At 43.0% G+C, this 21,336-nt stretch overlaps 1 protein-coding gene across 1 annotated transcript in view; it reads right to left on the bottom strand.

Moving 5' to 3' along the window:
* The window catches only part of TMEM67 (transmembrane protein 67), a 4,866,727-nt gene that overhangs the window by 4,677,520 nt on the left and 167,871 nt on the right, over positions 1–21,336 (bottom strand). The window contains exon 5 of the mRNA XM_044066290.1: positions 9,359–9,415. Coding sequence (XP_043922225.1) covers positions 9,359–9,415 — 57 coding nt within the window. The remainder of the gene's footprint in view (positions 1–9,358; positions 9,416–21,336) is intronic.

Here is a 21,336-nt window from a genome sequence, read left to right as displayed (position 1 = left end):
GTGGAATGAATGACAGTCCCTTGTTTTGTTGACAGGCCTCTGCCCACCATAGGAACTCTTGCTGCAGGCAAAGAATGATAGGAATCATTGTTTCCAGGCTGTGACAATGTTGACTCCATAAGCTTTTTAGATACCACTGAAGTTTCCTCATATGCAGTCTTGCATATGGAATTTGTAGAATACAGGAAGCCATGAATCCCAAGGCCTGCAGAATTTGTCTTGCAGATAACTGGGTTTTTGTGGCCACTTGTTTGAGGTAAGTCATCAATTGGATTTGTTTTTCTAAGGTGAGGTAAGTCATTTGGGGCAGTTGTATTCCAGCTTGCACCCAGGAATGTAATTATTTGAAAGGGTGCCAGCTGTGATTTCTTTTCATTTATGGTGTACCCTAGGCAAGTTAGAAGCCTTTTTACAAATGCCAGATGCTGTAGAAGAGTGTCCTTGTTTTCTGCCTGAATTAGACAATTGCCCAGATAAGGATAAATTTGAATGTTTCTTTGTCTGCAAAATGGAATTACTGGTGCCAGGCACTTTGTGAAGACCCTGGGTGCAGTAGATAAGCCAAAGGGCAGTGCAGAGAACTGGTAATGCAAATAGCCTGCTTTGAAGCGGAGGTATCTTCTGGAAGATTCCCTGATTGGGATATGCAGGTAAGCCTCTTTTAAGTCTAGAGTTACCAACCAGGCATCCTTGCCTAGCATAGGTAGTAACTGTTGCAGAGTCAACATCTTGAACTTTGGAATGTCCAGAAATGCATTTAGAATGGATAAGTCCAGAATTGGACGCCATGATTTGTCTTTTCTGGGTACCAGGAAAAATCTTGAATAAAAACATAGTCCCTTTTCTTCTTCTGGTACCAGCTGAATAGCCCCCATATTCATGAGGGACATAACTTGCTTCTGGGCCTCTGCCCACTGATTTGGAGGTAGATCTGGCCATCCATTTGGGACTGGCAACGTGTGGAAATGAAATCTATATCCCTGGGATACTATTTTTAAAACCTACTTGTCCTGGGAAATTAGATGCCAATTTTGTGCATGAAGTGCTAGTTTTCCCCCCAAAGGGGCTGCCAAAAGATAAGTGCTTGGAGATAGCAGAAGAAAGTCATTGAGACTGTTAATCCGTAGGGAGGTGCCTTGCTACTTCCAGATTTGAAGGTGGAGGCACCCCATTGTTTTGCTCTGTAAGTTCCTTGTGACTGAAACCTGGAGCCTTTAGAGTGTATGGATTTGACCTGTGCGGCTCTGGTGGGTACTGGAAAGGACCAATTCTTAGTAGGCCAGTGCCTACTGAACCTGGGTGGCTGCACTTGTAGGAAATCTTTCACAGTTTGCATACATTTAGCTTTGTCTTCCATCTTTTTCAAAACTTCTTCTGCCTTACTACCAAACTGACTATCCTGTTGTAAAGGAGCATCCAACAATTTTGCTTTAACATGATCAGCAGATTTTGCTCCTTAAGCCAAGCATGCCTCCTTAATCACAGATCCAGTTACAGCGGCCCTGCAAGAGGCCTCCAAGGAATCAAAACCACATTGCAAAGTATGCTTTCCAACTTGTTCAGCTGAGTGCAATAAATCCTGTAACTCTATTTTCCACACAGTCAGAAATCAACATGATTTTCTGTTTAAGTAAGCCCATGACATGTTGCTGATATTTAAGCATATGCAATTGACAGTTTAAAGCCCTGATTGCCAAGGTTGCAGACGTGTAAACCACCTTACCCCATCTATCCAGCACCCTGGCGTCTGTCAGAAGGGGCAGGATTTTTAGCAGTAGAAGCCTTAACACCCTTGGGACCCTGAGAAATAGTTTCAGGGTCAGCAGTAGGGTTTTTAATAAGGAATTTGAGGGAGTCAGGAACCCTGTAATATCTGTCTGGCTTACTAGGAGCCAGAAGGCAGGGAATCAGGAGCCATGCTGGATTCTGAGAAAACATCAACCATGTCTAGGAACAGGAGGTATAGCCAAAGGCCTATGCTGAGGAAGAAGGAGGAAATCCCTAAGCCTCTTTTTAGTTTCTGAAAAATCCTGACTCTCCCAATGAAAATGTTCCCTTAAGGTATGCAAAGTTTCTCCAAAAGAAAAATCCTCAGGAGGAGAAGCAGAAGGGATGGATTCTTCTGCATCAGAGTCCTCATAAGGTGGAATAGAAAATTCCTGACCAGAAGAGGAATCAGAAGAAATGGAAACCTGATCTGAAAATTCATAATCAGTGCCTTGCCTAGGCCTCTTAGCAGGAGGGGGTTGGGAACCCCTGATCAAGGTAATTAAATCCTCAGCCATTTTGATAATTTGTTTTTTAGGCATAGGGGCCTGTGCACGTGGCCCAAGCATTGTTTTTTTTTTTTTAGACATAGAAGTTGGTTTTGGCCTAGGTTTTGAAGATGGCGTCGGTTTAATATACAAATCTTTAGGTCTGAAAACACCCTCAGAAGCCGGTGCCTGCTCAGCGGCTCCAAACCATTCTAAGGTAGAGACATCTGTGGGTTCAATACTTAAAGTGTCTCATGGCATACCGGACTCCGAAGGGGTCTCAGTAGAGGCCTGCAAATCAAAAGTAGCGGGTATCAGGGGCTGCGAAAGCGCCTCACTGAGTACCGGTGAACTGGCGACTGGCTTAGGAGAAGCTTTGTAGTCTGTTTTGGACCTTGACGATCTGTCTCTCTCTTTTTGTGTTGTTTGTGTATTCCGGTAGTCGGACTGCTAACCAACAACATTTCTGGATAGTTAAATCTTGAGCCAAAATATTTAGATGCAAAAATATACCGAAGCTTAATAGTGCGTTGCTTAAATTTAGCACAAAACCGACAGCAGGGCACGTTGTGGTCAGGACCTAGGTACAAATGAAAATCCTTATGAGGTATTTGCTTCCCACAAGTAATACAATTATTAACTTTTACTGACATCAGTAAGGAGCAAGAAAAAGTTTCCCCAATGGGGTACTTAGCTTTAGTTGAAAACTTCGGTTCTGAAACTCAAAAATGAAAATTTCAGGAGTCGGCCGACCGGCACTTGTGAACTGCTTCTGCTTCAGGCACCGCACAGCAAGAAATACTAATGAAAATGGCATTGGCTGCATGTTTTATACCCCTGATGACTTGACGTCATGGAAGACGGGACGGCAACCGACGCAGGACCCAAGACTTTGTTAATCAGGCCGACTGAGGGCAACCTGCCAGCAGATTACGCAAATATAATGACTGCAACAGTGAAACAAAAAGAACATCTGTCCAGGTGGATTGGGTGTAGACAGTAAACTCACTCCTTGTGGGCATCAGATAAGGAAAGTGTATTTTTTGAAAGCCAAGGGTTTATCGGGCTTATCAGCCATGATAAACAAAAATCTAGCTTAACTTTAGAGAGGAGACAGAGGAGGAAAGGAACCCGAACAGTAGAAAACCATGGGAAAGTCTAGCTAGACCAATTATTTTTGTAAAGTTAAGATCTAGGAGATAAAAATGGGAGGAAAGGATATAAAAAAGAAAATCATGGCTCAAGGCCAACTTGCGACTTAAATTTTAGATAGGAGATCTCAGAACAGCAAAACCTCGACATTTTCTGGATGAGCGGCAAACGAGATTTGAGGCAATCTGGGGGAATGAGGAATTATGGGTTGGAGTGGAGGAGCTTAAGTTTTAAATCTTAAGCTTGTAAAGCAGCAGAGTCAGATCAGAGAGTTGGATCCGAAACCCACAGATTCGGAAAGAATGAAAATGACAGCATCAGGTGTACTGATTTATTCTAGACAGTTTCAGAAAAAAAGGGAAAATTCTTTCAAGGGAAAATCAGAAACAGTACTCTCCTTAGGACCAGAATTTGCTGCTTGAGGAAAACTAACTGAATTTGTTTCCTTTAATTCTGCCCCCTGTTCATCACACTGGGACTCTTCAGAAACTGAATAATTTCTTTTTCTCTTACCAGTAAAACCAGAATGTCAAAGATTAAGAGCCTGTACTAAGCCCTGAGTAAGCCCAATAATCTCCCCTATCCAGAGTAGCACAGACAAAGGAAGGTAAATGTTTAAGCCTCAGTTTCTTTGAGAAAAGAAAATTCATAGAAGCAGATTGATTTAAGTCAGTGACATAAAGTACAGTTTTGTACCTACCATAAATGTAGATGTTCGAGGATCCACATTGCTGCAGTCCTAACTGCCCCATGTCAGAGAAGTGAGAAAAATAAGGCCAACCAAAAAAAAAAAAAAAACCTGCACCAAAAAATATGTACAATATATACAAAATTACCAGAATATAACCTCACAACATCTATTTATGGTAGGTACAAACTGTACTATGTTCTTCATTCCACATTGCTGCAGTCCTACAATCAGGAAGGAAGGAGGACATGCACAACATTGCAAAATAGCTGTGGCAAACCAGCCCTAGCTTAGAGTAGAGAGGGAAGGTGATAATGCTTAGAGAAAGTATGCACTGAAGTAGTGGAAGAAGGAATCCCCAGCTGGAATCTCCTTGCCATGATGGGAAATAATAAAATGCAATGCAAAACCCAATCCAATTACTGTACAAGTAAAGTAAAATCTTTCCCCTTTTTTTTTTGGGGGATCTGCATAAAAAGTAGGCAAATGAATAGCTTGGTTTAAAGCCACACTAGAAACCTCTTATATTCTTTGCCTTTCTAAGAATTTGTTGAAAGAAATTGCTTGAACAAATGATGGGTCACAATCATAGTGAGCTGAAATTGCTTTGGCATGAATCTTAATTAATGGAAGAAAGACAAACCTTTGTCCAATAACTCAGTATATTATTGAAGAACCACACCAAATTAGGCTCAGAAATCTCCAAATTGTTTGCTGCAAAAAAAAAAAAAAATCTCTTCCATTTTTCCTTGTACTTTCCTCTTACTAGGTCTTCTGGCTTTCATAATCACCATTAAAACTTGTGTTGAGAGTTGAGACCTGCCTGCTGTCAAAACAGAATATATGGCTGGATTAGATGAAGAGATTGAAGTTGACATTGAGCAGAGGTGACCCACTGAGACAACAGTGGTGTCAATCAAGGGTAAAGGGGAGGGGAGGCTTCCCTACAGACTCCTCAGTAATGGGTACCTGCTGCCGAGGCCAATCTGGAGCTATTAAAATCATTGGCTTGTCTTGTGTCTGCTTTTTAAGCACCTTTGGAAGAAGAAGCAGAGGTGGAAAAAAGCACACACATGAGATTTTTCCAACTGAAAGAAAGAAGCATCCACTTTCCCAAGCTGTGTGATGAAACTCTTTGTGCAAACTTTGGCAGCTGGTGGTTTAGTGCTATGTCGGAGTTCCCCATGACACTGTCAAATTTTTTTGATACATGAAGATCAGTTTCACTTGGGGGGATCATGATTTGTCTGCTTTTAACACATCTGCTAAGGAGTTCAAATCTTGCCTGCACAATGGGTAAGAATGTTGTTGTTGTTGTTTGTTGATGTACACATGACATTGTGTGTTGTGTCTGTTACCTGCCCTGGAAGAAGTAAGAAGTAACTCCTTGAAAGCCATTACAAACTGACTGCTAACATCTCTTCATGTTGATATATAGATGGTGCTGTAGGTCTGGGGCCACTTGTCTTCACTTTCCATTTAGATGGGTCACAGAGAGTCCCTTGTTTTAGGTGACATTCCTGAGCCCACCACAAAATTCCTTTTGAATGCAAGGTATTATTTGAATGACAGTGTCCAAATCCTGGCAGTGCTGTGTCCCATACATTTTGAGATACCATAAGATGCCATGAACCCTAAGGTTTGAAGGACTGTCCTTGCAGTCAGCGACTGAAGAGAGAGTTGATGGAAGTAAACTGGAAGATTCTTTTTGTTTGTCCGATCTGCTGCTGCTATTCAGTCTCACACCCAGAAAGCACATGTCTTGAGAGGGTACTAGACTGGACTTTATTAAATGCTCTAGTAGTCTTTCTTTTTCCTTTTCAGCCCAGAATCAGTCGTAGGATAGAAGATAGATTTATTTGAATTTTTAGCCTGAAGTAAGCTATCACTGGAGCCAGAGAACTGTGAATACTCTGGGATAGATAGAGAAGCCAAAGGCAGAGCAGAGAACTGATAATGAGAATTTTCGAAAAACGAGATACTCCTGCAACTTAGTCTCTTATAGGCACATGAAGGTAAAAAGCCTTGAGATCTAAAAGTTACATCCCCAGTGATCTTGCCCAGCAGAGGTAAAAGCTGTTGTAACGTCAACATTTTGAACTTGGGAATGTCCAGATACCATCCCAGTAGGCAATTTACTTACTAAACTCTGCTTGCTAGGCAAAAAAAATCCTTAAAAGTTTGCATATTAGCCTTGTCCTCCATTTTTTTTAAAACTGCTTCCACAGGCGCTTACAACAACACACAACACGACAGACTGAGGAGGATCCAAATTTCCTTGTTTAACATGCTCAGCTAAATTCTGATCTCTCTCTCAACCAGTGCCTAAGAAGAACAGAACCAGTGGCAGCCACCCTCGAGGAGGCCTGCACAGCATCAAAACTTTCAATTGTGAAAATAATTTAACTGATATTTTAACATGTGACACAATGACAATTCTCTCATGGCTAAAGTGGAAGAAGTATACACTTTCTTTCCCCCATCTATCAAGCCCTTGCCTCTTTATCAGGGGAACAGGTTTTTTAACAACAGAGGCTTCACACCTTTAGGCCCCTGGATACTTATTCAGGCTTCAGGCACCACCTATCGTTTTAACTGGGGCAGGAGGCAAAGATCAGGGATTCAAGGAAGCCCTGCAAAACATCTTCCCCACACATTCAGAACAGGAGGTATAGCTAAAGGCCTATGCTGGGGGTAAAAAGAATTCCCTAAGCCTCTTTCTGGAATCAGACAAATCTAGGATACTCCTGCAAAGTCTTCAGCCCGAAGACTCCTCCTCTCACATTTCAAAAACTCTCTCAAACTCAGGTTCCCCTAGGCCTCTCTTATCAGGAGGGGCATAGAACCTCTAATCATAGTAATCAAATCATTTTAAGCATATGGCAAAGACCCTGAAGCACCAGAGAAACCTCCCCGAACTGAAACTGAAGCTGGCCTGCCCTCCTCAAAAAGCCTTGGGGGAACAGGGAGGCTCTAACCACCCTAGGAAAGAGAGAAGAGAACAGCCCTGGAGAAGCCCCTCAGCCTGTTCTTCCACTCTAGGCTTTGCTGCTTTTGCGCTTGCGCTTTGGTCAAGCGGCCGAGCATCCCCGACGGCATTTATAATTACAACGCTTCCAAAAACTAACCTGGCACAATCCCTAGGTATCTGTTTCCCCACAGAAATACAGTTATTCGCTTTTTCTGACATCGGTTAAATACCCCTTAGGAATAGCCATCTTAGTCCAGCTAGGCACAGAAACATTCCCACTTCTTCCTCAGAGGCCAAGAATGATTCTCCCATGCTCACAAAGGACACTCCAATAGCTGCAAAGGACATATCTAGCCCCCAAGTCCATACCGGCTGAAGGGACTACACCAGAAGAACCTAAGGAAGAGGAGTGGTCTTAGAAACCAAAATGGCAATTGCAGTGTCACCCATCTGTAGCTGAGAAAAAGAAGCAGCCTGCTGAACTTATGAATGGAGGAAAGAAGATCTGAGGAACTGGTAGGCCTGATGTCAGCAATAGTCAGTAAAACTTATGTATCAAAAACATTTTCTTTCATAAAAAGTACACATTGCCCAGTTTAATACACACACTGATCTGCCCCTAAAGATAGTTTATAATAAAGTATCAATAAAAAGTAAACTTGAACAAAACAGTTTAGATCTGCAACAGCAAAAAGAACCACACTTCTTCATCTGGCAGAAATGCCAAGTGACAGCCCTCAAAACATAAAAAACTACTGAAATCTAAACAGTTCTTTGAAAAAAAAAAGGTACAGTTTCAGTCATAACGATAAATGTGGAAGTTTCTTCCACTCACAGGGAACTTGTTTGTCCAGCAATGGAGAAATGTTTGCCAACCACAGAGTACTGAAAGCTTACAAGAGAAATGGTCTTCGGTGGTAAGAAAGCTCTGAAGGGCTTTTTCCCTCAGAACGCTGATATTCTCCTTGTCTTGCTCAAACTATCAACGGCCTGGGCACGTGGAAGGTACTCAAACTTTGGGAGTTGGTCATCTGTTATATTTTAGGAAGAATCTAAACCATACAGCTAAGGACACTGCAGCAGTGATCTAATGACTGAAATCTATCAGAACATCTACTGGAAACCACCAACTGCCACCTTTGACAACAATACTGCATAGTTTATATTCCAAGTGACATTTGACTTCTGATAATTCTAATTAACATTCAGCAATGCACATTTAAGAATGTAAAATAATATCTAAAATACAGCATCCATACTTCAAAAAGTAAAATGAATGTAAAACTGCACCACAATGCTGCATCTGAGAGGGTGCAAAGCCAAACTGTTGAATTTTTGTGTTCATCATTTTGCTCTCTGTGCCCTGCAAACCATTAGGTCCCTTCCACTCTGTTGCCCATTCATTTCTTCTTCCACCCCACTTCACTCGATGGGGTACTCCTTTTTTCAAACTGAAGTTGGCCTTGTGGCACCTAGTCCTGTAGGCGACCAATACTGCAGCAAGAGACAACTGGTGGAAAGGCCATCATTCAAACAGCTATGGAGTGTGGATGTTTCCATGGCCTGAATAATACTCACCCTATTGTACAGCAATACCTCAATGCTGCTTCTTTGACTAATGCACTCTTCCATGCATGATCTGATTAGCAGCTACTCTTCACATACAGCATGGTAGGTTCAGGCCTTTATTGATACCTATTGACACCCCTCCATGGGTGTCGGCCACAAAATGTGCTGGGCTGACTTGATTCCACAGGATGAGTGTGCTGGTTTCAAGCACTCATTCCTACCTTACCAGCCAGCTTCTTCAATCCTCAGGTTACTAATTAATCTCTGGTTGCCTATGGCTCAGTCATGTTGTCATCTCTCTGAATCAGGGAATTACTAAACTGAAAAATCAAGAGTGCAAAATGATTGTGATTTTAAAGTATCATGAACCTCCAACTATTAAGGGAATGAGCAAATTACATAGAAATAAATGGAATTTATGGAAACAATACATGCAGAACAATATTCAGGATAAGGAGTGAGGCTTAGGGGAAGGCAGGAATTGAGCAATTTATGTAATGTTGAATTGAATGAAAATTGCTAATATAAAATGTGCTACGCATGAAAAAATGAAAATTGCTTACTTGTATCTTCCTTTCTAGTAATGTGTGTCGCTCTTTGTCATGGTTTAAAATATAAACATTTAATAAATGTATTTAAAAAAGAATTTACACCCATTCTTTTTGTTTACAATTTGTTAAATTTTGCTGACTTTCTACAAGTAGTATTTTAAATTAAACATACCATGCAAGCAGCTGCTGCTGCTTTTAAGTGCTGTGTGAACCAAGCAGATGTCACAACCTAGGAAGACAGAAAACAAACGTATATTTTAAGACCATGTTTTGCCAACCACTGTTTTTAACTTCATTCGTGAAATGAAAAAAGTACATAAAAGAAAATAATAATCAACTATACAACATACAGTTTAGTAACATGAAAGTGAAACTTCTGCTTGGTTACAATTTTCCTAGCAATAGCCTACGAAAACGGGGTTAAACAGGAGATCAACTTTATTTAAGACTGCTGAAGTGGAAGCTTCACAGGCGGTTAGAAAAATATTAACTTAAAAACACGAACAAAGAAACAGCAAACAACGAAGTAATAAATCCAAAGTAAACTGAAGACCACAAAGCCAGAAAAATCAGACACCACACAATGCTTTCATCCACTTGAATCTCAACTGAATTGCATCAGAAACAATATCCATCCAAAAAGCCCAATAAATACAAAAGTAAATCTCACATGATGGAATTCATCATTAAGGATTAAAGGCAAAGAAAAAAATTATCAAATATTTGTGATGTTAGAAAACCACATTAATAACAAAAAAAATTCCTGTTAAAACATTTAAACAAAAACATACAATTGACACGTGATATTTTTTTAAAAATAAAATTAAATATAAACCAAACACCCTGAATGTCAAGGACTTTGGAACTGTAAAAAAAAAAAAAAAAAAAAAAAACATTTAATGTTCACCATCTCATTCAATCCAGGTGGTAGGTCTGCTACCAATAAAATCTGCCAAAGACTTTCTTGACACTCTAAAAAGGTCTTAAAATCCCCACTAAAAGGAGCTGTCTCAACATGTTCTAACGCAAAAAATGAAAACCTCTTAAAAACAACACAAACCACTGAGTGTCTAGCCAAAGGATTAGATGTACTTTTCTTTATTGCTAGGGTGTGTTCATAAATTCTTTGTTTTAATGCCCTTATTGTTTTACCTACATAAAAATGGGTGCAAGAATTACAGAGAGCAGCATAAACTACATTAGTTGTGTTACAGTTGTAATGGCCCCTGGCCCAAAAAGTTCTATTAATGTGACTAAATCTAATGGAAGAACTGCCCGTGATGAATCTACACTGTCTACACTGCCCACGAGGAAAAGTGCCAAAATTACCGGCCAGATTCCAACAGTCAACATGGGTACCCCTTTCAAGAATAGTTTTAATGTTCACAGTCCTTTTATAAACGAATAAGAAGTTATGTACCTACCATAACGTTCCATGTTAGTTGTCTTCTCTCGCCTTCTTTCTTGCTTGATGGGTTGATCCTACTGCTTTAGCTCGAGAACTCCTTTTACCAGCTCGAGGCAGCCCCATACCCATGATGCAAGGCGGTAAGTACCCAGATCTCGTTTGTTGACAAAGGGCAATAACACCAAGCAAAAAATACTTCCCAAAGGAAGAAGAAACTTACAGATGGAAAAAGGACCAGGTCTGAATGGTCCTTAGTATAATAGTTTCTTATACAAGGTCTGTCCAGGCCAGGGGGAAGGAGGGAGGGTCGCAGAGAAGACAACTAACATGGAACGTTATGGTAGGTACATAACTTAATGTTAAGTTGTCAATCTCGCCTTCATTCTTGCTTGATGGGACCGTCCCTAGCACCTCTATCCTGGGTGGCTCAATGGAACAAACTCTTGAGGACTGTAGAGCCAAAACTGGCTCTGTCCCTGGAGGCCAAGTCCAATTTGTAATGGGAAACAAAGGTGTGAGGAGTGGCCCAAGTGGCCGCACAAATAGTGTCCAAAGGAAGTCTAGCTTGAAAAGCTGTAGAAGTAGCTAAACTCCTAGTTGAATGTGCTTTAGGTTTTGAGCACAGTTGTTTTCCCTGAGTGTATAAATTTCAGTGATGACCAAGAAAGCCATCTGGACAAAGTCACTTTAGAAACAGGAAGGCCTTTTTTATTATCCGCATAGGAAACAAAAAGTTGATCAGATTTTCTAATTTTTTTTGTTCTATCCAAATAATATCTAAGTTGACGGTGGACGTCAAGATAATGTAGCTTTTGTTCAGCTCTATCTGAATAGTTAGGAAAAATACAGGAGATCAATGGATTGATTCAGATTGTTCTTTGAAGCGACTTTAGGTAAAAAGGATGGATTAGTTCTCAAAGATACTCTGTCTTTGCGAAAAATCAAATAGGGGGGTCGAACCGAAACAGCATGAAGTTCAGACACCCTCCTGGCAGATGTAATAGCCACTAGGAATAAAGTTTTCCAAGAAAGATATTTCAGGGAACAAGAAACAGCTGGCTCGAAGGGGAAGAATCAAGGATGTCAGCACTAAATTTAGATCCCACTGAGGAGGAGGATTCCTGATTGGAGGCTTTAGTAGGAAAATTCCTTTCAAGAAGGCCCTGCAGAGCCTATGGGACATAATATTATGATCTGCTATCCCGACATGAAAATTAGAAATAGCAGCCAATTGAACTCTGACTGTGGAAGAAGAGGAGCCTGCATGAAAAATCTCTGCTAAGAAGTCCAGAACTGCCTGAACAGGGGCAGTAAAAGGATCAATATTTTGGGCCTTAGCCCAATAAGAGAAACGCTTCCATTTGCTTGTGTAAATCCTCCTGGTAGAGGATTTTAGTGAAGCTACTATGATGTCTCTAACTGGGTTAGAGATCAAAGGAAGCCTGGCTAAGGAAGGAAGTGGAGCAACCATGCTGTGAGGTTGAGAGAAGGGATTGACCGGTGCAGCTGACCGGATTGGTGAATCAGTAGATCTGGCACTGGGTCCAGATGCCACGGCTGCACCAAAAGGTGATGATGGAGGAACGGGAACCAAACTTGTCGAGGCCAGTAAGGGGCAATGAGAATCAATTTGGCTCTCAAAACGGTAGCTTTCTGGATCACCTGAGGGATCAGAGGAAATGGAGGGAAGGCATAAAGAAGTCCCTGGGGCCAATCCTGGGTCAGAGCGTCTCTGGGGGGATGGCCTGATAGAGGGAAGAGGCTGAAGAAGTCTGGACATTTGCTGTTTTGGGGAGTAGCAAAAAGATCGCAACATGGACGACCCCATTCCAGAAAAATCTCTTCCGCTATAGATTGCTTGAGAGACCACTCGTGAGGCATGAGGATAGCGTTGAGGGCTTGCAACGTTAAAAGCACTGCTTTCATCTCCAGGACATTTATGTGCAGATGGTACTCGAACGGTTGCCACGTCCCATGAACCATCCTGCCCTGATAATGACCCCCCCACCCGATCAGGGAGGCATCCGTGGTGACAGTGGCTATCGGGGACGGGGGTACAAAGCACCTGCCTTGGTGAACCTGAGACGATGTGATCCACCAAGCAAGATGCTGTTTGCATGTCTGTGTCACCAGAATCTGGTGACGCATTGGGAGTTGCTGGTATGACCACTGTGTGAACAGCATCCACTGAAGGAGGCGCATGTAGAATCGAGCCAGGAGAAGAAGAGTAATGGCCGCAGCCATGAGACCTAATACCTTTAGAACCATTCTGGCCTGTACTTTCTTGCTGGCCAGAATGATCCTGACATGAGCCTGAATGTCTGAAACTCTTTGTTCTGTAAGGGTAGCTGACATCCGAACAGTGTCTAAGTTTGCGCCTATGAAGGTAATAGACTGGCAGGGCGATAAGGATGACTTTGTTGATTGAGATGCCTAAATGAGAACAAAGGTCTATTGTGTAATCCCTGGCTTGTATAAGCTGATGCCTGGTGGTGGCTGACAGGAGCCAGTGGAAACACCTGGAATCCTTGACGTCTCAGGTGAGCCGTGACCACTGCCATGCATTTGGTGAACACTCTGGGGGCTGTAGTGAGACCAAAGGGCAGGGCTCTGAACTGGAAGTGACTGGACCCCAGCTGAAAGCGGAGAAATCTCCTGGAGCGTCTGTGAATTTTGATGTGATAGCCTGAAGATCTATTGAGCACATCCAGTTGTCCTTCTGTAAGAAGGGCAGAATTGACTGAAGAGTGACCATTCGGAATCTTGTCTTCCTGACAGACTTGTTGAGTCTGCTGAGATCCAATATTGGTCTCCAGTCTCCGTCTTTTGGGGACCAAAAGAACCTTGAGTAGATTCCGGCTCTGAATGGTCTATTGTAACTGGCTGAATGGCTCTTTTGCAGTAGTTTTGCGATTTCTAACTCTGCAATGTCCCTTAGACCGGTGGTACATCTGGAAGGGAACTTGAGGGAAGGGACTTTCCTCGAAAGGAATTATGTAACCCTTGGATATGATCGACTGTACCCATCTGTCTTGAGTGAGGGAATGCCAGGCTTCTGGGTACAGTGATAATCTTCCGACTGCCTCCAAGGAGGGACAGCCGGGCAACACCTCAGGGATGCTGAAAGGGCTTATCAGAGAGAGGCTCCCTGTTTCCCTGGTTCTTGGACCCCTCTGCCTCTAGAGCGGCGTCTGTTGTTGTTACCCCTCTGCCTCTAGGGGTAAACTGACCACGTGAATCGGGCGTGACTCCTTGGGATTTACGGAACTATCTTTCCACCCTTCTGTCCTTTGGGATAAGGCCTAGAAGGGTGGAAAAAGACTCCAACAGCAGAAAGAGTCTTGCCGTCCTGCTCACACCTGGTCAAGGTTTCCTTCACCTGAGGGCCAAACAAAGCTGACCCATCAAAGGGAAAATTTGTGAAGGACGCCTTAAAGGGATCCAAAATCACATAGCCGCATCCAGGCTTGGCGCCTAAGAGCCACACCTGTGCCCATCCGCAGCATAAGATATTAGCCGCATGGAGGAGTTAGCAATGGAATTGAGGGTTCCTAGCTGCGAAGCAATCTTTTCTTGAGCCCCTGCAGCTGTAGGATCCTGAACTACTTCTCCCAGCTCCTTCAGGATATCTCTTTGGAGTCTGGTGAAGTGACATAGGTAATTCAGTAACGCATAGCAAAGGTCGCTGAGGAAAACATCCCTATCCATGGTCCTAGAGTCCTTATTAGGAGGATGGACGGGCACGGAAGGATCTGCAAGTTCCTTTTGGTGGCCGCAGCCACCACCATGGCATCAGCGGGACACCCTTGGTAAGGAATTGTTTGTCACTAGGGCAGTGATAAATTTAGAAGGCCTCCTAGGGACTGGCTCTACAGAGTCAGGAGCTGCCAACCTGCATAAGAGACACCCAGGAGGTGGAGGGCCGAGATCCAAACGCCTCTAGGTATACTGACTCATCCTCAGAGGGATTGTTGGTGGGCCAGTTTCCCTCTGTTTCAGAAGTTCTAGGATGTCTGAGAAGGAGACATCCTCAGAGGGGATCTAGGGATCCCTCTGACTCATCAAAGTCAGTATCCAAGTGACAGACTCGGGAGTCTACATGCTTCCTCTTACAAGTCCTCTTCCTAGGAGGATCTCCAGAAACATCAGGAGAATCCTCGGAAGAGGGGAAATTCCCAATGGGGAAACCTGAGGCGGAGGATCTCTGGGTCCTGTAGCAAGAGAAGTGGCAGAGATGTCAACAGGTACTATAGAGGGAGGAGCTACGGAACAGACTGCTGACTGATACCAGTGGCCAGTACACTCTTCATCACTCGAATGCTCCCTCCCAGGCAGGTCCGAGAGAACCCACTCAAGAGCTAGGAACCCAGGGACCACCGAAGGGAAGTCTCAGAGGCAGATGTCGGAGCCGAGCTCACCAAGGCCGAGGCTCCAGGGAAGAGCGGCTCGGACAAGGGTCCGATGCCACTCACCCCTCGGAGGAGACCATGGAAGCCCGACCACGAATCCCTCTAAGAAAGAGGAGATAAGAGTAGAGGCTGAAGGAACAGAAGGGGTATCCGTCCTCCAGCCGTAGCAGTAACCATGCCCGAAGACTCCAACTCCAAGCTCTGGGGTAGAGTTGAAGGAGGAACTGTAACGGGTGTGGACCAACAGTCGCCTGCTGAGACGGACTGTGTAACATTTGGGCCAGTACCTGTGACTTGAGTAATCTACTGACCACTCTCTAGGTCATGATCTGACAACCTGGATGACCTTGAAGATCGGCTCCGATGGCTCCGTTCTGATAGAAGAGGTGAAGCCACCTCTTCCTGGAATGAGCCATCGGAGCCGATACTATAGATCCTGTCGGCGCAGACTTCTCGGAGCCGACCGGCTCCAGCCCGATACACAGCCCACAGTAAACGTGTCGGAGCCGATCGGAGCCGACACCGATGCTGGGTGTCGGAACCGATCGGAGCCGACAATACAGATTCGGCACCGATAGCCATCGGTGCCAAAAGAATCGGCTCCAGCCGATCTCGACTGAGGCCGCAGGCTTAGATACAGAAGCCTGGGCCTTGGCAGGTTTTGTTGATTTTGGTGCGGAGAGCCCTCCGGCAGAAGGCCCCTAAGAATCAACTTATTACGTCTCCTGCAGGACTCTCTGGCTGAAGGAGTGACAAATAGCACAGGAGTCCTGCAGGTGAAGAGGGCCCAGACAGGTATACAAGAAGTGTGACCGCCTGTCAGAGACATCTTCTGACAGCACGAGTCACACTTCTTAAAACCTGAGACCCTCTCCTTTGACATGGTGCCGAAAAACACAACACACAGACACACCAGTCAAAATTAAATTAAACAAAATACCAAGAGGTATTCTATAAAACCAACACACACATGGGATAGGAAAATTGACTAACAAAAATTAAGAGAGACAGGGAATTTCTGTCAGAAAGGGTAGAAAAATAAACTTAAACTATCAATAAATTAGTTTTAGACTAAAAGGGGCTTGAAAAATCACAAATGTGAACAACTTACCAGGAGCTGGTAAAAGAAGACCTCCTAAGCGGCAAACGAGATCTGGGTACTTACCGCCTTGCATCATGGGATATGGGGCTGCCTCGAGCTGGTAAAAGGAGTTCTCGAGCTAAAGCAAGTCGGAGCCGAGGATAACCCATCAAGCAAGAATGAAGGCGAGATTGACAACTTAACATCAAAGGTCTTTCACCAAGAACCCTAATCAAATCTGGATTACCCAGTATAACTTTCCAATTGTCCAAAAGTATGTTTAATCAAATACATTTCATTAGAAATAGGGACAGAAAATGCTAACCTATAATTAATAGAATCAACATCATCCACACAAGAATGAGCGATTACTGCAGGCAAATCCAGAACACTAGGGTCGAAAGGTCCTTTCCTCAAAATCGGACATGCAACACTGTGCCTTAGGCCCACCACTTCCAAAAAAATGTTGTCAAGCCACCTTTGATCATAAACCCTCTGCTCAAAAAAACAAAACAGTTTCTTGGCTTCTGTAATAAAGGCATCTTGGTCACCAGGTCAATCTACTCAATCTAATAAACTGACCCTTGACAACTTCTCGCTTTATATGCCCAAGATGTAAGCAGTCTTTGTGCAAGTACTGGTTGACAAGGGTCAATTTCTAAAAATGTTGCTAGTGATCCTTTGATTAACAAAATCAATGCCTATATGTACATCCAAGAAGTCTACTTCATTCCCAAAATGTCCCATGGTGAACTTCAAAAAACTTGTGGAATTATTTAAATCATGAACAAATGAGGAAAAAGAATCACAGTCACCACTCCAGAAAAAAAAATCATCACTATAATGTCTATAAAAAGACTATATTCTCCACCATAACATGGGTGGTGACATATTTCAACTCCCACATGACCATGACTAGATTAGCAAATGGAGCCACATGTGAATCTATGCTGGAACAGATAGTTATCAAATTAAAAAAAAATTGTTTTCCAACACTACTTCCATAAGTGTACAAACTCTGCTAACCTTGTCATTACTAAAGTCAGTGTACTGACTTCAATACTCCCTAAGGAAGCCTATACCTGACACTTTATCAATACTAGTGTACAATGAAGTAACATCTAAGGAAGCAAAATTAAACTGGGTACCTTCCCAATTCACCTGAGCTAAAAGTTCCAACAAATGCCAATAATCACACAAATAAAGGTTTTGAATTTTGCACCACAGGATTTAAAATCTCGTCCAACCAAATGGACATAGGCTCTGTTTTGGAAAAACTGCAAGACACTATTGGCAGAAAAGGAGGATTTTGCCTATCTTTGTACACCTTCAGTATACCAAATAGTGTCGCCAGTTTTGGATGATCAACTTGCAAAAAGCCATACAAACAATCATCTATGTTCCCTTGACTAAATAAATCTAAACAGTAGAATCAACCCAAGCAAAACAATGATTGTACTCCTCAAACAATTATATAACATTTTTCATCCTCTAACAATTCCAAAACAGATGCTGTGTAATCAACAGAATCCATCACCACAATAAAACCACCCTTATCGGGCTTCATCACCCTTAATTCCTTTTCTCCTAGCTAACTTACTCAAAGCCGATAACTTATTAACTGGGAGGTTTTGGGTGCGTCTAAAATTACTATCAAAGCATCTAAATTACTTTTCATAAAGTTTGTTGAATACCTGCAAAGTGGGATGCAAAACCGGGTTGTACAAACTTTTCTTTCTAATAGTTGGCATAGTACTACTCAAACCTTGTACCCCATCAAAAATATATTTATAAGTTTACGCAAGTACAATTTCAAATCCACAATAAGCTTTGGTACATTCACACTGTTACTGGGAATAAAAGAAAAGCTACGTCTAAGCAAAGAAATCATGTCATTGTCAAGAGGTACTTTGCTAAGATTCAACACATTTATCTGAAAGTCTAATTCCTTTTGCGGCCCTTCCGACCCCCACTGTTCTTTTTCTGATTGTTGTTTGTGCATTTCGGAGTCTTTTTGTTCCTCGCACTGTCCATCAACAAAGGACCTGAAACACCTGGGGGGGGGGGGGGGGGGGCACGAGTGCTGAAGTTTAAAGAATATTATCATCCCTCTTGTCCATTGTATTCAAAGGCCCATCATTATCCATGTGCAACTAACAGTGGGTAAACCTGCCTTCCAGTTTATAGCCTGCTACAAACCACCCTCCCAAACCCAGGAACCCCACTCGGCCTTCCTGAGAACACTGGAAAATATGAAGGTCTCTCCAAACAACCATTATACTGGGCGACTTCAACTACCCAAACATAGACTGGGAGCATTACTCTAGCTCCAACACCCTAGCCCAAAGGTTCCTAGAATTTATAAACTCAAATGCTATGGAACAACTTGTTACCACTCCCACAAGAGGGGAAAACATACTGGACCTGATCATCACCAACATGGGGACTCTATGCTCCAGACCAGAAGTGTATCCCTCACTGGTAAGATCAGACCATAAACTAATCTCACTGGATATTCACATCCCGACCCCACCTCCTGCCCAGAAAACCACAGTGAAAAACTTCTCTAAAGCAAATTTCACACTCCTCAAAACCGAGGTGGAATCCTTCAAAGCCCCCGGGCCTGTGGAAAATAAGGCCCAGACCGCAGAATCCTTTATAAATGCATTCTATGAACACCGTCAGGAATGCATGGATCATGCAATCCCAAATAAAACCAAGACCCAATCCTCCAAAGGCAGACATCCTGTCTGGTGGACCCCAGCCATAAACAAACTATACAATAGAAGGAGGAAGCTACTAAATGATAGAGCAAAATCCCAAAAAGGGAAGGCATCTCTGATCAGTATTAGCAAAAAAACTACGGGCACTCATAAAATCGTCTAAGGCCAGCTTTGAGAGAAAAATTGCACAGGACACTAAGGATAATCACAAGGCTTTCTTTAGTTATGTTAGGAACCTGGGTGGGAATTCCCAGATATGCTCAGAATTAGTCCAAAATGACAAAAATTACACCGAACCCACAGACATTGCCAACATCCTAGCTGACCGGTTCAGCGCAAACTTCTCCCACCAAAAGGGCAAATATCTATCCCAGCAGAGTGCTGCCCCCCTGACATCTCAGATGCTCAGGTAAGAGCCACCCTCTCCAAAGCAAAAAACACAGCATCAATGGGACCCGACGGTGTCCCGGGCTGCGTCCTACATGAACTCCAAGAAGAGCTAAACCCAAATATAAAACTACTGTTCAATCTCAGCCTTACTACAGGATATGTACCCAAAGAGTGGCGTACAACAACAGTGGTCCCTCTCCACAAAGGTGGTGCCTCAATGGATTCTGGAAACTATCGCCCCATAAGCTTGACTAGCTTGGTCTGCAAAGCTATGGAAAGGATCATCATGAACCTCATAAATAAAGATATTGGGGACCTACAGACACTGGATCCTACCTAGTTCGGCTTTAAGGGCAGATCCTGCCTCTTAAACCTGGTTGATTTCTTTGAAACAGTCACCAAGGCCATTGATGAGGGGAAGGTGGTCCACACAGCCTACCTGGACCTCGCAAAAGCCTTCGATACAATACCCCACTTGGGCATTATAGATAAGCTCACCAGCTTAAATATAAACCCCTATGTCACTAGATGGGTTGCAAACTGGCTCAAGGACAGAACCCACATTGTTAGAATTGCTGGAGCCATGTCAGACTCCAAACCAGTTACAAGTGGCATCCCACAAGGCTCAGTCCTGGGACCTCTCTTGTTCGGTATATATTTCTCGGAGGTACAGGCCAACACGGAAGGACTGTGGCTGACCAAGTTCGCAGATGACTGCAAACTGGGTGCCATAATCGACTCTCCAGCCGACACAAGCATCCTCCAAAAGGGCCTCATAGAAACAGACAACTGGTGCCAGAGCCATGGCCTCAAGCTAAACGCCAAAAAGTGTATAGTCATCCCCTTTGGCAAAAACAAAGTGCCCACAAATTACCACATAGGTGGTAATCCATTAAGTACAGAAGAAGTAATTAGGGACCTGGGGACCCAAGCTGATAGCAGTCTCTCATTTGACAACCACGTGGCCAAAGTAGTTAGAAAAACATTTTATATAGCCCACCTAATCATGAAGGGATTCACATCCAGATCAGGGGAGGTCATTGTGCCTCTTTACTCATCCCTTATCAGGCCCATAAAAAGAGTACAATGCCCCTTTTGGGATGTACCTTACCAGACACCTGCAGCAACTGGAAAGACCCCAAAAGTACCTCACCAAGAGGATCAAAGGGCTCAAACAGATGCCATATGCTGCCCAGTTAAAGAAACTCCAGCTCTACTCAGTGGCATACCACCTGTTCATGGGCGATCTGTGCCTGACATATAAAGCAATGTCCGACCTGGAATTAATGGACATGTTGCACCTCAGAAAATCCAAATCCCATCGAGCTATGTGCTCGAGAGACTTGAACCTCAGCACTGAAATAAATAGGACATGCTGGAGGGACAGATTCATAACCCAGAGGCTCCCTTCACTCTGGAATAAAATCCCAGTCCAGATTAGGCAGAGTCCCTTCATTGACTCTCTTCAACAGGAATCTTGATGAGTGGATGGGAGATCGTAGGTTTAACCTGGGTATCACTTCTGTGTCACTTTTAGACAGAGGCACAGTATACTAACCTCGAAAAAGGGCATAGAAAAATTAATTTAAAATGGGTGGCGAAAGCCAAACACATTCTGGCTAGGCTTATAAATGCCCTAGGGCAGATAGCCTAGTATGAACCTATGAACCTGTTATCAGTAGTGGGCTGAGAACTAGAAAAGTCAATTGATAAAGGCACCTCAGGTGTAATGTTAACCAAAATGCAGTGGGCATTATTTATGCTCTCAAATGCCCATGCAATTTGTTTTATATCAGAGAGAGCAAAAGGTCTTTTAAAGTTAGACTGCAAGAGCATATTCGAGATATCAAAAATTAAAAACTAGAAAGTCCTGTAGCTTCCCATTTTAATGAAATGCATGGGGGGGGCTTACGTGGATTTAAAAGGCTGTATTTTAGAACAAGTTACAGCAACAAATGCAATTTGTTTAAAAAATAAGTTATTGTCTAAAGAAGCAGTCTTCATTTTAAAGTATAATACTTTAACTCCTGGTGGACTAAACCAGGAATGCAAATGGAAATTTTTATTGTAAAGTGCTAATAGAATTAGCTAATTGTTTTACTGGTTGATTTATAGTAATTGATGTATCTTTATAAGAGA

Source organism: Protopterus annectens, chromosome 3.part1 (genome assembly GCF_019279795.1).
Source record: "Protopterus annectens isolate FY-2018-M chromosome 3.part1, PAN1.0, whole genome shotgun sequence".
In the NCBI taxonomy this organism is placed as follows: Eukaryota; Metazoa; Chordata; order Ceratodontiformes; family Protopteridae; genus Protopterus; species Protopterus annectens.
The sequence above is the reverse complement of the archived record's forward strand: the minus strand, read 5'-3'. Positions and strand labels throughout refer to the sequence as shown.